General features: G+C 39.5%; 1 protein-coding gene and 1 non-coding gene across 2 annotated transcripts; both read left to right on the top strand.

The window, feature by feature from the left end:
• Positions 1-13,807: 13,807 nt before the first annotated feature.
• Positions 13,808-13,914, top strand: LOC136210273 (small nucleolar RNA R71). Its single transcript, XR_010677978.1, has one exon. It is a non-coding gene; the product is annotated as a small nucleolar RNA R71 (small nucleolar RNA).
• Positions 13,915-17,969: 4,055 nt separating this feature from the next.
• On the top strand, positions 17,970-22,721 carry LOC136209220 (F-box/kelch-repeat protein At1g57790-like). The gene is made up of 3 exons (XM_066000631.1): positions 17,970-18,125; positions 19,651-20,775; positions 22,458-22,721. The coding sequence occupies exons 1-2, from the start codon at positions 18,094-18,096 to the stop codon at positions 20,747-20,749; spliced, it is 1,131 nt and encodes a 376-aa protein (XP_065856703.1). The 5' UTR covers positions 17,970-18,093; the 3' UTR covers positions 20,750-20,775; positions 22,458-22,721.
• Positions 22,722-23,020: the final 299 nt, after the last annotated feature.

Below are 23,020 nucleotides of genomic sequence, written 5' to 3'. Positions count from 1 at the left end.
AAGTCATCGTCATCCGCCGCTCCTAGGAGATTGTTGAAGATGTTCAAGGATGGCCGTTGAGTGTGGTTCATGAGCCGGAAACTAAATTTCCCTTCCTCATCAGGGTCGGTGATTTCGGGATCATGTTTGAAAGTTGCAAGAAACTCCATGGTGAGTTCTTTATATGCCGGGTTGTTCATCTCGAAGAAGCACCCAAAATGCCCCGCCTCCATGAGTTTCCTCACTCTTTCAGCAAGCTGGAGTTTTTTCAATGTATCCCAGCACACAGTTCTGATTGGCCCAAACTCGAGCTGAGCAAGATCATCATAATATTTTTGTGTGGCGGCGTCCTTGAATTGGGAGAGCTTCTTTACTAATTTCTCGTCGGGAACAAATGCAACCGTGCTTGTGCCCACCATTTTGCTCTTGCCCTTTTCTTTCTTTGTGCCCTCGATTTTAACTTGCTTGCCAGATCCTCGAGTTCTCATCCTGTGCACAAGTCTAAATAGGGTTTCCAACGATAACGATCACATAATATGTGGTGAACAGTGTGAAAAAGATGTGTGAAAAAGAAAGAAAGTTGAACAAGGGTCCGTAATTTGGTCTGTCTCCTTAAGTAGGGAGAAGAATGAAATGACATGTTGCTGACCCGTCTTTATGACAGCTATTAAGCCCAAAATATACCTAAAATATCATCAATAATTACATCAATATTGCTACGAATTTATGCTATTTATAACTGTTTAGAATACTTTTACTCTCGAATATGTTTCTTTCGTGCAAGGTACATAAATATTTGGTAAAATCCAAATAGGAGTAAAAAGAGCTCAAAAATAGAAGAAAAGCCCTACAAAAGGAGTCAAAGATGACGAAAAATAATAACGCCAAGTCGAGGACATGAACGAGAGCGAAAAAGTGAAAAACGCTCCGTGCCGCGACCGCGGCCCCCCCCCCCCCTTTTCACGGTCGCGACACGCGTCCTTCAGCCTTTTTTCCCTTCGTCCGATGACCAAATTGTTGCTCCCCCATTCTCGGTAGAGAATTTAATAATTCTCGGTACGAGCAGGAGATTTTGGAAGCCTAGTTACACACTTTCGTTTTCGATGAAACACGATCGTTCGGGTGGATAAAGACGTCCTTTCGCAGCGGACACGATCCTTCACAACGGACACGACACTTCAATCAAGACTCTTCAACATCTATAAATAAAGAGTTGATGGAGAGTTGAAGAAAAAATGATATAATGAAATAATGATATAGTGATATGTGTAGAAGAAAGAAATTAGTGTAGAATTTATGCAGAAATTCCGAGTCAAGTGATTCAGAAGTTAGATTTAGATTCTGTAAAAAGCAATATGATGTACACACATTGTTTACAAATTAATAACAAATTCAGTAGCGTTTAGACATTGTTCCAGTTTAGTTTTCATTTTGGTAGTAGACCGACCCAGTCTCTATTACGAAGATTCAGCGAGAAGATTGAGTAGAGGATTCGCCCCTGAGCCTGACAAACTCTAACGAAACCCAAGGAAAGGATTGACAACCCGTTCACTTGCACGCCGTCGAAGAATTCAATGCTCCATGTTCTCTGTAAACTTGTATCAATTTATATTTCATCTAATAAAGTCTGTTCTATTCGATAGATTCTTATGTAGCACTTTGGTAAATGAGCCGAAGTGGATTGATGCTGGTATTTTCATTAAAACGTATTTAATTCAAATCTTTACAAGGAAACTTTGTTGAACACTTAGGCAAATTATCATCTCGAAAGAGTTTTAATTTGATTAAGGGCAACTATCCCGAAAGGGTTTTGTCGCGTTCAAAGCCAATTAATTAGAGGTTCCGTCATTTATTTCATCTTTATAATTCGTACAAAGTTTAAAGTTGTTTCTTTGCTTAATGCAAACAAATATACCTGTTTACTTTTCTAAAAGTACTAAAACGTTCCTATTTTGCAAATTCAATCTTAAATCAGATATTTTCTAACATCTTAATATTCTAATCTAATTCTCATTCTAGCTATTTCAAAACCAAAACCGATTAAACGATTTTCCATATTATAAACCTTTAAAGTAAATTTAACCGATTATAAATAAGTTTTGTTCAAAAAATGTTCCCTGTGGGATCGATATCTTTTATTACTACAAGCGTATACCGTGCACTTGCGGAAATCGCTCAACAATAGCGCTCAAATGAACGCCACCTGGACGAGTGGTTGGCAAAAGGCGCGTTCATTCGAAGAGACTCCTGGGTGGCGAACAGTCATTTTTCTAAATGTGAATTCATTACTCTCCTATCCATTTGGTTTTACCGAGAAAGGAGAATAAGTAGAGTAGGTACCCAGTGACAGACGATTAGATGTTTACTATTTTTTTAGTCCACAGTTCGCCTCCCTTTTCCCAAGGATCACTCTTCAACAAAATTTTATATCATTTCACAAAATTTGATCTTAACTACCCTTAACAAAGTTGAAAATGTAAACTAATTAAAAAAATGCAATGTTACTTGTGCTACAATTGGTGTTTGTAGCGAACACCCTGTTTGTGCTTCTATTGGCGTGCGGGATCTTGGAAGTGGACTGTGTCGATCTTCCTTGTGTGATCATTCTCCAGATATGGTTTCAATCTTTGCCTGTTTACTTTGAAAGCTTTCTGACCTACTTTGCCAATTTCAACTGCTCCATGACCAAACACCTTGTTTACCAGATAAGGTCCCGACCATCTTGATTTCAGCTTTCCAGGAAACAACCTGAGTCTCGAATTGTACAAGAGAACTCTCTGTCCTTCATGAAACGTCTTCGTCTGGATTTTTCTATCGTGCCACATCTTGGTCTTGTCCTTGTAATTTACCGCGTTTTCATACGAAAATAGCCTGAACTCTTCCATGTCACAGAGTTGAAGTCTTCTCTGGTCTCCCACAGCCTGTTGCTTAAAATTTAAGAAGGTTAATGCCCAAAAGGCCCTGTGTTCCATTTCAACCGGCAAATGACAAGACTTGCCGTACAATAATCTAAACGGGGACATTCCGATTAGTGTCTTATAGGCCGTCATATACGCCCAAAGAGCATCATCAATCTTGTTTGCCCAATCTCTCCTAGAATTGCCAACAGTTTTCTCTAAAATTCTCTTGATTTCTCGATTTGAAATCTCTACCTGTCCACTTATTTGTGGATGGTAAGGCGTGGCGATTCTATGAGAGAGTCCAAGGTTTCCCATCAGCTTCTCAAATTTGGCATTGCAAAAGTGGGTTCCTTGATCACTAATGAGCGCTCGTGGGACACCGAATCGGGCAAACAGACTTTTTAGGAATTTTACAACCACACGGGCGTCATTAGTGGGGCTAGCCATTGCTTCAACCCACTTGCTCACATAATCAACAGCCACTAAGATATATTTATGCCCAAAAGATGTAGGGAATGGTCCCATAAAATCTATTCCCCATATAACAAAAATTTCACAAACGACTATGTTATTGAGGGGCATGGCATTTCTAGCTGAAATATTGCCTGTTCGTTGGCACTCATTGTAAGTGCGAACAAACGAATTGGCATCTTTAAAAAGTGTTGGCTAGAAAAAACCTGATTGAAGTACTTTGGTTGCAGTCCTGCTAGCGCTATGATGTCATCCTGCTTCTCTATCATGACAATGGCTTAGAACAGTCTGTCCCTCCTCTTGAGATATACACCTGCGAATAATTTGATCGGCGCACAACCTAAAAAGATAAGGTTCTTCCCAAAAATAATATTTAATTTCTACATAGAACTTCCTCCTTTGATTAGTGGACAGGTTGTGAGGTTTCAGTGAACTGGCTAGATAATTGGCAATGTTGGCAAACCACAGAGCATGCTGTACAGTATATAGACGCTCGTCTGGAAAATCTTCCAAAATCTCTGGTTGTTCCTGGCTGCTTTGGTGAGGAATTCTTGACAAATGATCAGCAGCCACATTTTCCGTTCCCTTCTTATCCTTAATTTCGAGATCGAACTCTTGAAGTAAGAGTAACCACCGTATCAACCTTGGCTTTGCATCCTTCTTTGCGAACAAGTAGCGTAGCGCAGCGTGGTCTGTGTGAACAATGACTTTTGACATAACCAAGTAGGGACGAAATTTGTCGAAAGCATACACTACAGCAAGGAGCTCCTTCTCGGTAGTGGTATAGTTCTGTTGGGTCTCGGTTAATATTTTGCTTACATAATAATAGGCCTGAACTTCTTCTCAATCCTTTTCCTAAGAACAGCTCCCACACATTATCGCTAGCGTCACACATCATCTCAAAAGGCTGTTCCCAGTCGGGTCCTGCCAGTACGGGCGAGTTGATCAGCTTGCTTTTCAATAGTTCAAACGCTTTCAGACAGGTTGTATCAAATGAAAATTCCACATCCTTATAAAGCAAAGCTGACAAAGGCAGCGCAATCTTTGAAAAATCTTTGATAAACCTCCGGTAGAACCCTGCATGTCCCAGGAAACTTCTCACATCCTTTACATTAGTTGGAACAGCCAGTTTCTCTATTACTTCCACCTCAGCTTTATCCACTTCCATTCCCTTTTCAGAAATCTTATGCCCGAGAACAATTCCACCAGTAAACATGAAGTGGCATTTCTCCCAATTCAAGACTAAGTGGGTCTCCTTGCACCGCACAAGCACAGCTTCGAGGTTGTTTAGACAATTTCCAAAAGAGTCTCCATAAACAGAGAAGTCATCCATGAAAATCTCTACAGTCCGCTCCACGATATCATGAAATATAGACATCATGCATCTTTGAAACGTGGCTGGAGCTTTGCACAGTCCGAATGGCATGCGCCTGTAGGCATAGGTTCCATATGGACATGTGAACGTTGTCTTCTCCTGATCTTCACTGTGAATTGCAATCTGATTGTACCCCGAGTAACCGTCAATGAAGCAATAGAATGCATACCCTGCTAACCGTTCTAACATCTGGTCAATGAAGGGCAAAGGGAAATGATCCTTCCTTGTAGCTTCGTTGAGCTTCCGGTAATCCACACAAACTCGCCATCCTGTTATAGTTCTCGTAGGGACCAACTCGTCTTTCTCGTTGAGTACCATTGTGGTTCCTCCCTTCTTTGGTACAACATGAACAGGGCTTGTCCACACACTATCGGAAATGGGGTATATAATTCCGGCATCCAGCAGCTTGATCACGTCTTTTCGCACGACCTCCTTCATGTGGGGGTTCAGTCTGCGCTGTGGCTGGACAGATGGCTTGTGATCCTTCTCCATCAAAATTCTGTGGACACAGACTGTCGGACTAATACCTTTTATATAATCAATTTTCCATGCGATTGCATCCTTGTTCCTTCGAAGCACCTCCATGAGTTGAGCTTTCTGATCACCAGTTAACTTTGAAGATATAATAACTAGGCTCCCGCTGGGTGGTTCCAGGAAGGCATACTCGAGGTGTGAGGGTAAAGGTTTTAGTTCGGGTTTAGTTAATGGCATAGTAGGTATCTCAAGTGGTTCTTGATGAGTGGGAACAGTAGGATCTAGAGGAGGGGTAGGCAGGTTTGATTCGATGGAACAGCCTGTTCCGTCACATAAGTTCACCTCTTCTCCCAAGAGAGTCTCTAGAATGTCCTGTTCCTGCAAAGTGGAAAGACTTTGGAAATCATCTAAGAAACAGCATATGTCATCACTAGTGTTAGCTCGTCTCATTGCCTCATTCATTCTAAAAATGATTTCTTCCCCATTAATTCTTAAAAACAGTTGTCCCTCTCCCACATCTATCAATGCTTTACCCGTTGCTAAAAACGGTCTACCTAGGATAATAGGAACATGCAGGTCCTCATCTATGTCCATTATGATAAAATCAACAGGCAATATGAATTTTCCTACTTTGACCAACACATCTTCCACGACTCCCCTAGGATAACATACTGATCGATTGGTGATGGGGGTCAAAAACCCCTATCTTTGGGTACGATTTTAGGACGGTTTTTAGCATTATTTCATGAATAAGCGAGCAATTCTTGCATTTATATGCTTTTGTGTGAGTTAGTTAGAAATTGGAAATGTTTTATTTACTTTTCGTTGTTTAGGCTCGTTTTCTCGTTATTTTAGGCAAATATGGCCAAAATAGCATGTATGTTAAAATTCCATTATCTTTTATAGCTAATTGATCCGCCAAAAGTCGCACCAAACGGAGTGTCTACTCAAAATGAGCGATTAGCGGGTCAATTTAGCCTCGGAACTAATGTTATTTGGAGTTTTCGTGCATGTGCAGGCTAAAGCAGGAACGAGTCCGGGTGAAAATCACGTCTCGGGCACCCCCGGCAGTCACTCGGCGAATTGAGCATCGGTGAGCAGCCCAGGCGGTGCTCGGCGAGCAGCCCAGGCGGTGCTCGGCGAGCTGCCCAGGCGCTGCTCGGCGCGCAGCCCAAGCGCTGCTCGGCGAGCTGCCCAGGCGCTGCTCGGCGCGCTGCCCAGGCACTGCTCGGCCGAGCAGGCCTCTGGAGGCCAGCTCACCGAGCTGGCTGTGCCAGCTCGCCGAGCAGGCCCTCAAGGGCCTGCTCAGGCGAGCTGGCCTGCGGGAATCAGTCAAAAACTGATTCCCGACCCCACAAAGCCACGATTGGCCCCACGACTTCCTATTTGCAAAAGGACACGAATTAGGTTAGAAAGAGGGCTCGAACCGCGTCTATAAATAAGATTTTTCCATTGTAAATTAGATATCTTTCATTATTGTAATTTACTTTAGCTTCCCCCTTGAAGTTCCTCTCCATCTCCTCCATCTTCTTCAACCTCCATTGAAGCTCCTTCAAAGCTGTTCACCGAGGAACATTCAAGGTCCGTCCTTAAGACCTAGGAAGTCGACTGCAGAGTAGACAGGTTCCCTGAAAGGGATTTTCGTATCACCTTTTATCTTTCCTTGTTTGTACTCTTTGATACAGTCTATGAATCCTAGGCTAATTGTATCCTGTGACATTGTTCTTCGTCTTTAATAATATTTTATCTCTTATTCTGTTCTATGATTAATTGTTTAATCTTTGTCTTACGCTTTATTCAATTGGTTTAACTCATTCAAAAGCCCCAAAATCTAGTAGGCACATATTGCGAGCTGAATCTAACCTAGTCAGAGCCTAGGAGATTGACGACCTCTTAGTTGATTAAGCCCAAATTGCTGAGCCTTAGACCTAGTTTCGGCCTTACAAGGACTCACGCACTAGGAACTTCAGGAGGGTAAGTAGGGTTAATCGCCTTGAATACAAGTGACTTAGATAAGCTTTTTAATCAATAGACCTAATAACCTAACTTCATTATTATCGTTCATACCATGTTCCTTCGAGTAATTGCATTAGTGAAAGATCACCTAGGAGTAATATAACTTAATTAGGAGTAGTTTAACTTAATTAGGCGTAGAATAACTTAGCTAGAATTAGTATAACTTAGCTAGGGGTAGCGTGATTCAACCTAGGAGTAGATTAACTTAAACAAACAAACTCAAAACCCACAAAGCCTAGATAACACCTGAGACCAAGTAACTCGATACTTGTGGTAAATAAGTCCTGTGGATTCGATACCTGGACTTTCCAGATTTTATTACTTGATAACAATGGGGTACACTTATCCCTTAGTGAGCCTTGCGGTACCGAACGCCGTGAGGCGCATCAAGTTTTTGGCGCCGTTGCCGGGGAAAGTAGATTAATTCTATAAATACCCGACAACCGCCAATCATCAAGTTTTTGGCGCCGTTGCCGGGGATTTATTTCTTCTGCAATATCGAACCAAAGGTCGATTTGTTAGTTTAGGCATTCCTTTGTGAATATCCTTTGTCTATATCATTTATACTTGTTTATATATAATTCTTTATACTCTTTTATACTTGTTAAAATTTTGTATTCATAGTTGTAAAAACTGGCTTATCAACTTTTGTGCTAGAACTTTACTTTTTCTCAGCATTCTCTGAGCAATGAATTGGCAAGAAAGAGTCGAGTGACAAGCTCAAAAGTTTACCATACCATCAAGACAATACATTCGTACCCTGGAGAATGAGGCTCCCAATCCCTCCATGACCGACTTAAATAAGAAAATGGATATCTTGATGGCGAAACTGAGCCTCAACACAAATGAAAGTGTAAGTTTTGTGGGTAATCACCAAAGGTATAATTCTAACCCCAATTCTTACAGCTTTTATGATAGTGATTGGAGAAGACCTCAACACTCAAATCTGTCCTACGGGAACCCTAACATGTTGAGGCCTCCAAATAGGTTTGTTAATGAGCACAGGGAAAATGAATTGGGGATGTTTCCTTATGAACAAGCAAGTCAAGTTCCTCCACAACCCTCTAACTCACAAGATGAGGTGCTGTCCCTTTTGAAAGAAATATCAGCCCGACTTACAATCAATGAGGAGGTTTGCAAGGACTTGACCAACCAATTGGCTCAAATAAACCATGAGATGCAAGAGCAATCCCGAGATGCTCCCCCGAGCATAAAGGAAAACATAGAAATCCCACAAAGGGAATCAGCTCGAGCCATCTCTTTGAGGAACGATAAAAAGGTAGAACCAAGTCCACTGTCACATGCACCGCTCAAGGTAAGTGAGGAACCGGAAGCGGTAAGCAACCCCGGTTCAAAATCTGAAATTCTAAATCATGTGATAGAGATAAAAGATCAAATCAAAACTTGTGTATCTCAACTATCTTTTCCTCAAAAGTTAGAAAAGTTTGGATTTACTCCTTGTTCAGAAGTTTTCATTCTCTTCGACCTACCAAGAGAATCCAAAAGGGAGCAAACCAAACGTTTTCATAATCTGTTTATATTTGGCCTCTTGTTTTTATTTAACTCATTTGAGGCTCCTAATCCGTTTTGTAGGTACGGATTATTTGTTAAGGAATTCGAGTTCCTAACGCGGATAGAAGCTTATACTTAGGAAGGAACTCTACGTCGAGCTAACCGACTATAAAAGTAGCGCTTCTTGGGAGGTAACCCAAGTTTGAATACAACTTTCAGGTTTTTACTATTTAATAAATTTTATAGATATACTTTTAGGTTTGTTTAGTTTTCTTTTAAGTTTTTTTTAAGTGCTCGGGTTTATAAAAAAAAATCGTAATTTCGCCCCGGGAGGCCCAGCTCGCTGGGCACTGCCGCGCAGCCCGCCGGGCACCCCAGCTCGGGCGACATAAGCAACAGTTCGGGATTTTTTCCCGAACGGAGCTGAAAAAAAATAGATAAATAAATAAATAATAAAAAAAATGGCACCGCAAATCGTCAAGTTTTTGGCGATTGCGATAAAATCAGTAAGTTGTCTTCTCCACCCTAACTTCTTGCACATGTGTTTTATGGTTTTACATGCAATGTTGGAACTTATTGCATATTTTAAGTGTGAGGAGGAGGGGTAGACAAACTTACAAAACTTTGTATAATTTTTAAATTTTTGTTGCGTCGTGTCTAGCTTAGTTAAATGCTTTCGGGTTTTATTTATGTTTCTGCATGCTTAGGACCTAAAACCGTGAACCTCCTTCGAATCTAAACTTCATTATTTATCCTTGAGGGCTGAGAACCGAATCTAAGATTGCATGACAACTAGTTTAGGTGTAGGACACAATCCTTGTATCTGTAAAAGCATGAGCTAAAGTTTGCATTTAGACCCTACTTTTGAAGAAATGCTAAAATCATTACTTAGGTAGATAACTTAAGAATTGAAGGCATGTGATATTAAACTTGAGTTTGGGGAGAACTAGTAAGCACAAAATTGAAACCCAAGAACTGTGAGTTGAATTTGAGCCCAAGAGCGAACATCAGAAAGCTCTTTTTCTTGACATTTTTGTGTGAATGCTTTGACTTGTGGAAAGATTACAGATTTTGCACCTAATACTGAGTTGAACCTACATGCGTTGATTTGAGATGTTAAACGATGAATCAGCCTCATTAGAATTAACCTTTTTCTTTACCTTATTTTCTCTTTTTCATCTACTCTAGGAAGCCCCTTTGAGCCTGTATTTTTGTAGTTTATAGATTTTTCTTTCGTTCTAACCCATATTTTCGCAAACCATCACTTGGTTTGTTGCTTGACTCGAGTTTTTACAAAGCCCGTATCAATCCTTTATTTTCTTTTAGCGCTTTATCCTTGTTTATGGCATCATAGTAGCAAGCCAAAAGGCTAAGAAGTGACTGAGCATTACTACCCAAAAGAAAAAAAAGAGAAAAACAGAAAAGAAAAAGAAAAAGAGACGAACAAAAGAGGGAGAACTCTATTCCCCAGTTCTAAAATTAGAAACGTCTCAGAAAAAATAATAATAATACATAAAAAGCTCAATCACTTCACAATTTGCTAAAGCCATTTTAAACTTCGTTTTTCTAGCGCTAGAACTCCTAACCCTTGTTGTACCTTTAACCCCCTAACCACATTACAACCCCAATTCGAGGCTGTTTTTTATATCATCGGAGTCATATAGCATAGTAGAGGAACTCGGATGAACGTGCAAAATCAACGTAATCCTAAGCAAGAACATAAGCCGAGAGTAAACACTTTAGCCACCAAAATTGTGTGAATTGAGTGAACTACCTATGGTGAGGTGTTTTACTTAGCTATTCCCTTAAGCTCGTTTAATTGAACATGTGTCCTTTTTCTTAAACATATGACCTGTGATAATTGAAATGTGGCTTTTGGATATCGTGTCTCTACTTTGTATTTCCGAATACATGTAATTACAGATGCTCGAAATTGTGTCAAGCACCTAGTCAAACCAGGAGGTTTTCTAGCTTGCTTGTGATTGCGGGTTTAGTTTTTTTAGTTTACTTGGGGACAAGTAAAGTTTTAAGTGCGAGGAGGTTTGATAGGGGTAAAAAACCCCTATCTTTGGGTACGATTTTAGGACGGTTTTTAGCATTATTTCATGAATAAGCGAGCAATTCTCGCATTTATATGCTTTTGTGTGAGTTAGATAGAAATTGGAAATGTTTTATTTACTTTTCGTTGTTTAGGCTCGTTTTCTGGTTATTTTAGGCAAATATGACCAAAATAGCATGTATGTTAAAATTCCATTATCTTTTATAGCTAATTGATCCGCCAAAAGTCGCACCAAACGGAGTGTCTACTCAAAATGAGCGATTGGCGGGTCAATTTAGCCTCGGAACTAATGTTATTTGGAGTTTTCGTGCATGTGCAGGCTAAAGCAGGAATGAGTCCGGGTGAAAATCGCGTCTCGGGGACCTCCGGCAGTCGCTCGGTGAATTGAGCATCGGTGAGCAGCCCAGGTGGTGCTCGGCGCGCAGCCCAGGCGCTGCTCGGCACGTAGCCCAAGCGCTGCTCGGCGAGCTGCCCAGGCACTAGGGCCTGCTCGGCGAGCTGGCAGCCAGCTCGCGACGAGCTGGCCAGCTCGCGACGAGCTGGACAGCTCGCCGAGCTAGCGCCTGCTCGGGCGAGCTGGCCTGCGGGAATCAGTCAAAAAACTGATTCCCGGCCCCACAAAGCCACGATTGGCCCCACGACTTCCTATTTGCAAAAGGACACGAATTAGGTCAGAAAGAGGGCTCGAACCGCGTCTATAAATAAGATTTTTCCATTGTAAATTAGATACATTTCATTATTGTAATTTACTTTAGCTTCCCCCTTGAAGTTCCTCTCCATCTCCTTCATCTTCTACAACCTCCATTAAAGCTCCTTCAAAGCTGTTCACCGAGGAACATTCAAGGTCCGTCCTTAAGACCTAGGAAGCCGACTGCAGAGTAGACAGGTTCCCTGAAAGGGATTTTCGTATCACCTTTTATCTTTCCTTGTTTGTACTCTTTGATACAGTCTATGAATCCTAGGCTAATTGTATCCTGTGACATTGTTCTTCGTCTTTAATAATATTTTATCTCTTATTCTGTTCTATGATTAATTGTTTAATCTTTATCTTACGCTTTATTCAATTGGTTTAACTCATTCAAAAGCCCCAAAATCTAGTAGGCACATATTGCGAGCTGAATCTAACCTAGTCAGAGCCTAGGAGATTGACGACCTCTTAGTTGATTAAGCCCAAATTGCTGAGCCTTGGACCTAGTTTCGGCCTTATAAGGGAATCACGCACTAGGAACTTCAGGAGGGTAAGTAGGGTTAATCGCCTTGAATACAAGTGACTTAGATTAGGTTTTTAATCAATAGACCTAATAACCTAACTTCATTATTATCGTTCATACCATGTTCCTTCGAGTAATTGCATTAGTGAAAGATCACCTAGGAGTAGTATAACTTAATTAGGAGTAGTTTTACTTAATTAGGCGTAGAATAACTTAGCTAGAATTAGTATAACTTAGCTAGGGGTAGCGTAATTCAACCTAGGAGTAGATTAACTTAAACAAACAAACTCAAAACCCACAAAGCCTAGATAACACATGAGACCAAATAACTCGATACTTGTGGTAAATAAGTCCTGTGGATTCGATACCTGGACTTTCCAGATTTTATTACTTGATAACGACGGGGTACACTTATCCCTTAGTGAGCCTTGCGGTACCGAACGCCGTGAGGCGCATCAATCGGCCAACTGAATTGACATTCTGGTTGGTTGTGGTTCTCCTAATCCTAGTTTAGCATATACGGAATACGTCATTAGGTTTATGCTAGCTCCTAGGTCACATAGTGCATTTTCAATATTTAACTTTCCAATTGAACATGGAATAGAAAAACTCCCTGGATCTTTTAGCTTTTTCGGAAGCTGCTGCTTGTTCTGGAGTATTGAAGAACAATCCCTGTTTATTTGGATCATCGAAATGTTCTCCAACTTTTTCTTGTTTGACAAGATATCTTTCAGGAATTTTGCATATGTCGGCATCTGGGCAAGTGCTTCCATAAAGGGAATGTTGATATGCAGCTTCCTCAAGTTCTTCCAGCTTCTTGTTTATTAACCGCGTCGGATATGGCACAGGTGGAACATAAGGTGGAGGTGTCTTGTACATCTTTCCTCGTTCCTCCTGATCTTGATCACTGGATAACTTTACCCCGACGGGTTCTTCTTGACTAGGAACAGTTTGTTCCCGCTCACCTTCAGCATTTCCGGATGTTCCTGCACACTCAGCATTTTCATCAGTAGGTACAGTTGGTTGAGTTTGCTTACCAGATCTCAGAGTGATGGCCATGACATCGCCCTTGGGGTTTGGCTCCGTGTTGCTTGGCATTATTCCTTTTCCTTTTGACGTAGATGCAGCTAATTGGTGGACTTGTGTTTCCAGATTTTTAATTGATGCTTGTGTCTGCTTCATGAACTGCATCATCATTATCTTCATGTCTGGCTCTACATCTGCTTTTGGTGGAACATGTTGTTTATAATGCTGCGGAGATTGCCTCTGGTAATGTCCTCCTTGCTGTTGTTGATATCTTGGTTGTTCCGGATACCTCGGTTGTTCCTGCTGGTTGGGTTGGCCTGTCCATCCGAAGTTCGGATGATTTCTTGTGGCTGGGTTATATGTGTTAGAGTATGGATTCAGTGGATTCCTTTGATTATACCCTGCATAATCACATTCTGCCTGTGCACCTTTTCCTTGCTTGACTCCTGGACATTTGATGTTAAAATGAAGCCCTCCACAAAAATCACATATATCATTGAACGGTGGTTCATTGTGGATCGAGGACACATTTATCTTGCCGAGCTGTCTGGCAAGCTGTTCCACCTGGCTTGTCAATTTTGACACAACATCATTATTTCCCGCTCTTTTTCCTTCACTCCTGGCGGAGTGCCAGTTATAACTCGTGCTCACTACTCTCTCGATAAGGTCATACAACGCTTGTGGTTCAAGATCTTCGGGGTTTTCATTGGCAATGGATTCGATCTGGATCTTATAAATGTTGGTGACTCCATTGTAAAAGTTCTGCATCTGCATCCACATGGGGATGCCATGATTGGGTACCCTTCTTAGTAGTTCCTTGTACCTTTCCCATGCCTCGACTAAGGATTCATCCTCTTCTTGCACGAAATAGGATACCTCATTTCTGAGTTTAATGGCCTGTCTCGGTGGAAAATATTTCATCAGAAATGCGCTGGCCATTTCTTCCCAAGTGGTGATCGTTCCTGGTTGCAAGTTTTTCAACCAGTTCTTTGCTTTATCTTTTAGAGAAAAAGGGAACAGCTTTAGCCTGATCACATCGTCAGAAACGCCTCGGTTTGATCTGAAAGTGTTGCATAGTGTGATAAACTCCAGGATATGCCCATTTGGATCTTCTGACTGGTATCCATTGAACTGTACTGCTGCCTGCAACATTTGTATCATAGATGCTTTCACCTCAAACATGTTGTTTCCTTCGTTGGGCAACACAATGCACGACGAATGTCCTTCCGTGGTTGGCCTCGAATAGTCCCTGATTCTCATGACATGAGGGTTGTTATTCTCTCCCTCTTCTTCCTGATTTGGTTGGACTGGTTGTTCGGGCGGTACCCTTCCAGCCATCCTTCTTTCTCTTTGTCGCTCTCTTTGTCTTGCACGTCGAGCTCCCGCTCGGGTTCGTCTACATGTTCTCTCTAACTCGAGATCGATAGGAAAAAAAGGAGGTCCAGCTCTGCGCATAAACAGATAAAGACTCCTTCTGGCTGCACTATTTAGCAAACAGATTAAAAACACATTGTTTCACAGAAAATTTCGTATAAAATTTGTTGCTTTCAATCCCCGGCAACGGCGCCAAAAACTTGTTGTCTGCTGAATAGACTCTAGCAAGTGCACTAGATACAAGTAATAAAGTGATAAGTCAAGTATCGTATCCACAGGGATTGAGGACCAAAGTTTACAAGAAATACTTTGCAGAACAGGGTGTTCGTAGTGTATGATTCTTTTATATTGACAGATGTTGGTAGTTATGAAAACTAGTGACTAAACGAGTTGCTTTGCGTGTGAAACTGATTACTTGATAATGATAATAAAGGGAACAGGCTAAGCACAGCGGAACAGGTTACTGCAAGCCTCCAAACAACCTAATAAGCCATGAATGATGCAACTGAAGCCAAGGTTTCTGCTTTAACACTCACTTAAGTCAACTCTCGTGTGTTCTTAAGATTCTAAAACTTACTAAAACCATTAGCGTCCTACAGGTTTGTTCTTTCTTGCATTAAGATTTAAGCAGCATTTCAAATGAGAAAACCCTTGATAAAACCACCTAACATTTCTGCTTCGGGGTTGGATGTTTGATAGAGCGTTCGGTGAAGATGAAAGCAGTGTCCTATCATTCATCTAACACAAGCATACATGCATAAGCATTGGAATATAAAGCCTCAACAAACACTTCCTGCATTAACATCATTCATTCATTACTAGACTTGGGAAACTTACATTACCGGTCCCGACTGGCCGAGCCCATTCAAAAGAATTACTCACTCATACTGGCGAGTGAGCAATCTGTTAGTTTAAAGCTCTGAAACTCCATCTATGGAGCTCTCCTTCCTCCGCAAAGTCTATATTTGTGTTTTCTAAAAAGTGCGATACATTTCCTTCCTTACTACCTCTATTTAAAGGAAAGGACAGGGTCCAAAACGGTACTAGAAAAGTATCCGCTCAAAATAAATTACAAAACAAAGTCAAAAGTTCAGAAATCTAAAAATTGCTAAAAGTGGTGAAGATCATTTTGACCCTTGAACACTCAAGGGCCGAGCTTTCTTTTCATCATGTTGCTTTCCGCCTGCACTTATCCGCCTCTCTGCCCGCAACTACTGTCGTACCTGCGTCCCATCTAGTCGCTGTCCATCATCAGAAGTTCCGGCGTTTGACCGCTGGATCAAAGAATGGCATAATCTCCTCTTGGTATGTGCGAACAGGCTGCTTCCAGTCTATTCGGCTAAGTCTTTCCTTATCTGCATAAAAGCACCTATAAGACATTCTTTCTTGCAATAAAACACTACAAACACCCTTAATTCATTATAATTAACATGTTAAAATATAGTCAATTTCATGCCTAACAGATAGACACGACTGTTCACGAACAAATACGACTTTTCATTAATTCATGACCTAGTGGTAAAAACTATCGAGGGTGTTTAGCATTTGATGAGGATAGAGATAATGATAAATGTTGGGGATAGAGATAAGCATAAAAGATTGGGATAAAATAAAAATAGGATGGTTGAGAATTATTATTCCATGTTTGTTTTATGGGACAGAGATATGGATAAAATAATACATTTTACTATATTAGCCTCACGTAAGTTACGTATAAGATTGACTTTTCCATCTTATTAAAATTATAGGAACTTATTTCGCCTCCTTGTATCACCCCTCTTGGGTATAAGATTTAAGGGTTATCTAGCACTTTTCTCCTCGCCTTACCTCTAGAACAAACATAAGGCGAATACAGGATTACTCCGCGGGGGAGGGGGAGAGGGGTTGAGTTTACACGTGCGTTCGCAAAAAAAAAAAAAAAAAAAAAAAAAAAAACTAAATCGAACTTGTTCAACTTTTTTATATATATGTGTTATAATTTGTATGGTCAAGAATCAATTTTTAAAATATTAATGTACAATTTTTCAAAATTAAGCTAGATTTTGTTTAATTATCCTAACATGTAAAAAAAATTGGATTTAGGGAGGACCGAACATATAAAAAAAAATTGATTTTAGATGACCTACTAGGCCTAATAAATTAAGGATTTAGATTTAAGGAGTGCTCAATAGGCCAAAAAATATTAGAAATTTGGATTTATGGAGGCCTAACATATAAAAAAAAATAGAAATTTGGATTTAGAGAGGCTTAACACGCCCAAAAAAATTAGAAATTTGGATTTAGAGATGCCTAATAGGCCCAAAAAAAATTAGAAATTTGGATTTAGGAAGTACCTAAGAGCATTTCCAACAGCCTCTTAAATTGGCTCTTAAGTTAAAATTTGAGGAGGTGGAATGAAAAATCATCTCCAACAGCCTCTTAGTGACTCCTTAAATTACTAAGAGCTTCTCCATCCTCTCTATTAATAAAGAGCCTCTATCCACCTCTTAATGCCTCTTAAGTCATTTTTTATTAATAATTTATCATTGAGGAGTCTCTCTCCTTACACTATTGGTAAATATAACAACAATTAATACTTTTAATAATAAAATAATAAATAAAGAGTGAATATAAAGAGTGTTGTTGGAGATGAAATATCTTAGTCACTCTTAAATGACTAAGAGTCAATTATTTATATTATTTTTAGAGAGTGCACTAAGAGTCTGTTGGAGATGCTCTAACAAACCCAAAATGTTGAAATTTTAAATTGTGGACAAGCCTAACACTTAATGGGCCATTTTGGGAGGCTAATTCAACACCCCAATATTTTTTTTTGAGACAGGGGGCCGAAACTACCTGGGGTCAGGGTGGTTCAGGCGGCCGGAGGGACCCGGGGCCCCCAGGCCCCCTCCAATCTACGCCCCTGCATAAGATAAATATATTTTGGATTTTTTTATCCCTATCCTACCTCATTATCCTTTGTAACAAACACCCCCTAAGTAGTAAAGTAAATTAGACTTTCACATGAGTCAAACAATAGTGAATTGCGGTTTCACTTTTACCCTATGTTAAAGGGATAAGAGACCACAATAGACCTATAGTTTTTGGAAAAGTATTAATTTAGACTCCACGTACAAAATAGTACCAATATAGATATAATGTTTAAAAAGAATACTAATTTAGGTTTCGATAACGGAACATGACACGTCATTCATATTACTCCGTTATCATAGGTTTAATGGAGTAATATGAATGACATGTCACATTCCATTATTGATGATTAAATTAGTACCATTTTTTAAACGCTAAGTCTATATTGATGTTATTTTATACGTGGAGTCTAAATTAATACTTATCCAACAAAAACCATAGGCTATTTTGATACCTTATCCTATGTTAAACCCGCACATTAACTTCGATCAAAATGTCCGGTAAAACCTGCCACGTTAGCTAAAATTACTGATCGATACGCGTTGAGAGATCTTAAAGGTTTTCTAAAAAGAAAACTATGGAATGCGCTGCAGCGGATCATAGATACTTACACGTGCAAGCCCCCGTTTTTCCCAACTTGGATAAATCATGGTGGTTTCTTGTTTTGTTCCGACATTGTGAATTTGATTGTACTGTTTTTCAGCCTCTCTCTTCTGTGTATCTCCTTCTTTTTTTCACCTTCTTTTCTCTGTGGAGTGGACTGATTTGCTGAATTGGAGTTGCAAAATGATTGGCAGAAAGAAAAGAAAGTTGAAATCGTAAGTTACTTTTTCAATTTCTGATTTAGAGAACTGTATCTTTTCATGGCTTGCTTGCTTATTTAATTTTGTTGCAGTCAGTTAGGGTTTCATTGTATTCCTTTTTGAGGAGGTTTTTGTCAATTGGATTTTGTTGTGATGCAATGTTTTACGTGGAATTCAGGTGTAGGTGATAATCAATTGTGCTAAATTGGGATCTAATTGAATGGGTTTTAGTTTGTGGGTGTTACTCGAAATTATAGATTTGGAATTTAGAGAATGATTAAGTTTGGGATTTAACTTTATTCAGTTGGGGTTTAGTTAATGAGAGTTGAATTTGAATGGGTTTTAGATTAATCAATTGTAATTGTAATTGTAATTGATTGTGTGGGCATATCAACCTTGTAATTGGATTGTGTTTCTTCAGCAATTTGTGCTTGCTACTTATTATGTTAGTGTGATTTCACATCATAGATTTGGGTTTTCCAATTCATGATCTTTCATTCAGAAGGATTACTGTGTTAGTGACTTAGTGTGTGGAGTTAACAACTTAATTCATGTCTGGAGTACTTTCTTACTTATAGTTCAAAAGTTGAGACAAGGGCCAAATTTGACCTTAACGTTTTCGGTGAAGTGAAAATTTGGTTCTAACATACAAAATGGTCCAAATTTAAGATTAATTTTAGCCTGACCTTACTAAAAATTTGAAAATGCTGGTTTGACTGTACCTTTCAAACAAGTTTGTCAGTTTCGCATATTTTTGTTTGGTTATTTGCTATAAAGCACGGAAACTCTTGCTGACAAGCGTTTCCCGTTTCTGGCAGATGTGGGAAACGGAAACTCTCGGAAACTGATATGAAACGTTTCCGGGTACGTTTCCGTAATTACCAAAAATATGAAACGCGTCTCTCAGATTTTAAACGGTTTTCCCTACCTATTTCGATTAAAATTCTGGAAATTCAAACTTTCTATTTTGCAGTTCCTGTTTATATAAGATTAGGAAAATTGAAACTTTGTATTTGAGAGATAATTACTTCCTTGTATCCTTCAATTTAAAGAACTCATCCATATTTCTTTCTCTTGTAATGGTTGTCTCTTGAATCTTTAATGTATTATTATATTTTTAATATTTATAAATATGCCCCTATATTTTTAATATTTACACGTTTCCCCCACGTTTCCGTTTCCTATGTTTTTCAGAAATTACGTTTCCCAGTATCGTTTCCGTTTCAGTTTCCGTATCCGTTTCCGTGCAACATAGGTTATTTGTAACTATATATTTAATACAGTAAACATTTTATGACACATTGACGTAATCGATGTTTGGAAGGTCTGCTGTGAGTGTTAAATAACAGTCAAACCAGCTTTTTCAAATTTTCGGCAACGTAGGACTAAAATTGATCTTGCTTGGCAACGTTCGGGTTAAATCTGCATTTCACCGAAAACGTTAGGGTTAAATTTGATCCTTATCCCTTAAAAATTAATTGAATATTTTGGCAGTTGGTTCATTATTATATGGTCATTAATGGTTCACTATTGACTGTAGGTTGGCTGCAACTGTTATGAATAGTAAACAAGCATCAGCCTTGAATAAGAAGGAGATGTTAGAATTGCAAACTTGGGCCGACCTTCCTGTGGAACTTCTCGAGTTGGTCTTTAGCCATTTAACTCTCGAGGATAACATTCATGCTTCCGTTGTTTGCAAGAGATGGCACACTGCTGCAGTTTCCGTCAGAGTGGTAAACCAACCACCTTGGCTTATGTATTTCCCGAAATATGGTAATATGTATGAATTTTATGACCCAGGACAGCGCAAGACCTATTCGCTTGAGCTACCGGAGTTGCACGGGTCAAGAGTTTGTTACACTAAAGATGGTTGGTTATTGTTATACAGACCCAGAACACACCGCGTGTTCTTCTTTAATCCGTTCACCAAGGAAGTGATCAAACTGCCAAGATTCGAATTGACTTACCAGATTGTAGCCTTCTCGTCTTCCCCAAAATCAATTGGCTGTGTCATTTTTACCGTTAAGCACATAAGTCCTACAATTGTTGCTATTAGTACTTGTCATCCTGGGGCAACTGAGTGGGTCACTGTTAATTACCAAAACCGCTTGCCTTTCGTGAGCAGTATTTGGAATAAGATTGTTTTCTGCAGTGGACTATTCTACTGTCTTAGTCTTACTGGGTGGCTTGGTGTTTTTGACCCAGTGGAACGTACTTGGAATGTTCTTGTTGTGCCTCCACCCGCATGTCCTGAGAACTTTTTTGCGAAAAATTGGTGGAAGGGTAAATTTATGTCGGAATGTAACGGAGATATCTTAGTTATATACACATGTTGCAGTGAGAATCCTATTCTATTTAAGTTGAATAGATCAAACATGGTATGGGAAGAGATGAAGACACTTGATGGTGCGACTTTGTTCGCCAGTTTCTTATCATCTCATACGAGAATCGACCTCCCTGGGATAATGAGAAACAGCATCTACTTCTCGAAAGTCCGTTTCTTTGGAAAGCGTTGCATATCTTACTCTCTCGATGATTATAGATACTATCCTCGGAAGCAGTGTCATGACTGGGGTGAGCAAGATCCTTTCGAGAACATCTGGATTGAACCCCCTGAAGACCTCTCAATATTCATTTGAAAAACGGCAGATGATGTATGCGTTAAGTAAGTATGGTACTTGTGATTAACCCTTTTAAATTCACTTTGCTTAAGGAACTTAACATAGAATTCTTGCACGTATTTGTCACGTTTATGAGGTGTCAATTCCGTGCATGTTATTGAAGTTTTTAAACAATGATCATAGTGATTGAAAGGTTATATATATTATGACATAGTACGTTTCTGTAGGTATAAGCTCAGAATATAGTTTACATGTTTAATCTGTCTAGATATTGCATTCTTGGAGCTCCTACTTTGTGACCGTTCTCCTTTTCTTTACGGTAAAATACACATATGGCCCCTCAACTTTGGCAAAGTTGGTCCTACTTTGTGATTGTTCTCCTTTTCCTTTACGGTAAAATACACGGATCCAGGTTTCACTGAGAGGGTGCTTATCGTGATTTATGAGTGTTAAACTGATATTTTTCGAGTGTAAAAAAAATTAGAGCCCCGATCATAGTTTCCATAGAATTTTCGGTGTTGTCCGGTGATCTCCCCCCCAAAACCCCCCTGGATCCTTCCCTGCCTATGGCCACTCAACTTTGGCAAAGTTCTCAAACTTTGATGTATACTAACATAAAAGTCCAATGACCATTTACCGATGAAAATACCGATTGACAACGTGAAATGTCAGTAAAACACACTCCTTTACTAACATGATGGTCCCTCAAGGAGTGTGATTTACCTGCACTTCACTTCATGTTGGCTAGTTGGACTTTTATGTTAGTATATGTCAAAATTCATGAGTTTTTATGTTCGGTTTTTAAAGTTTAGAGGCCATCATGTTAGTAACGCCAAAGCTATAAGGAGCAACGAGTGTCATTTACTTTGATCCGTCTAGCTCCTACGTTATGATTGTTCTCCTTTCCTTCACTGCTATTTGATGTCAGATAGTCAAAAGCATCTGATGAGATCTTACTTTGTGCTATTAGCTTTAGATTACACATTAATATAAAATTAAGGGTCAAAATGGTCCTCAAACTTGGCAGCAATATCAATTTAACCCAAAATCGAAGTTTAGGTATCAACTCACTTCCCAAGTTGGCAAATTTTGACAAATTGGCTCAAACTTTATAAATTTCCGGTATTAAAACTGATTGCATCCAGGTCAATTTGTCAAAATTTGTCAACTTTTGTTTTGAGTTGATACCCAAACTCCGATTTGGGCTAAATTGACCCAAGCTGCCAACTTTAAGAACTATTTTGACCCTTAATTCCATTAATATAATTTTTTCTTTAAAAAGAAAAGACCGCATTAAATAGAATCAGAATACAAGGTTTGAACAATGATATCTGGAGAACTAGTTTGTCACTCTATCAGTCCCGGCATAGAATAGGATGTCTTTGCAAATTCATGGTCAAAACTATTCGCAGAACTAATAGCAAAAATGATACTTAGATATAGTGTTATTGTGAGGGCGAGCTTTGGCGCAACGGTAAACCATGTTGTCGTGTGACCGAGAAGTCACGGGTTCGAGTCTTAGGAGCGGTCTCTTGTCAAAAAAAAAAAAAGGCAAGGGAAGGCTTGCCCCCAATACAACCTTGTGGTGGGACCCCTCCCCGGACCCTCGTTTAGCGGGGACGCATAGTGCACCGGACCGCCCTTTTATAGTGTTATTGTATGGTTTTTTCCTATTAAGTCATGAAAAACTTAGCTTCAGAATTGGAATTGATCTCTGGTGTTGCAGGTATTGGTTGCTGCAGAATAACCAAGTAATTGACTAGTCAGGAGAATTCTTTTTTGAAGCAGGAAGCAGCAAGAGCAAGGTGTACATCAAGAATTTAGGAAGTTGGATTGAGTATTATCTGTCATATTGATAACAAATAATGTTAATGTTAGACCAGACATACAGCCTAAATTGTAGCTTATGATTTTAAGATCCATGTATCATCCTAGATGTATAGTTACATCATCTTACATGTTATTCCAATACAGATTTTTGTTTTTGGTTTCTTGTAGATTTTTGCTACCATTAATAATTTCTGATGCTACCCACAGCTTGTGGCTTATTGTTTAATCATTTCTGAATTAGCATATGCATGATTTCATTTGAACTGGTGTGTTTAAACATTAAGGGTCCCATTGTTTTGTTGCTGCTGCTGCTGGAAAAAACTGATTTTTTAAATAGGAAGTTTCTAACCAAACATCTAAAACTCTCTTTTTTAAATTTCCTTTTAAATTGAAAAGGCAAATAGGAAAAAATGAGTAACCAAACACTCTAAAACTATAATATCTCCGGTTGGGTGTTGT

Source organism: Euphorbia lathyris, chromosome 10 (genome assembly GCF_963576675.1).
Source record: "Euphorbia lathyris chromosome 10, ddEupLath1.1, whole genome shotgun sequence".
In the NCBI taxonomy this organism is placed as follows: domain Eukaryota; kingdom Viridiplantae; phylum Streptophyta; class Magnoliopsida; order Malpighiales; family Euphorbiaceae; genus Euphorbia; species Euphorbia lathyris.
The sequence above is the reverse complement of the archived record's forward strand: the minus strand, read 5'-3'. Positions and strand labels throughout refer to the sequence as shown.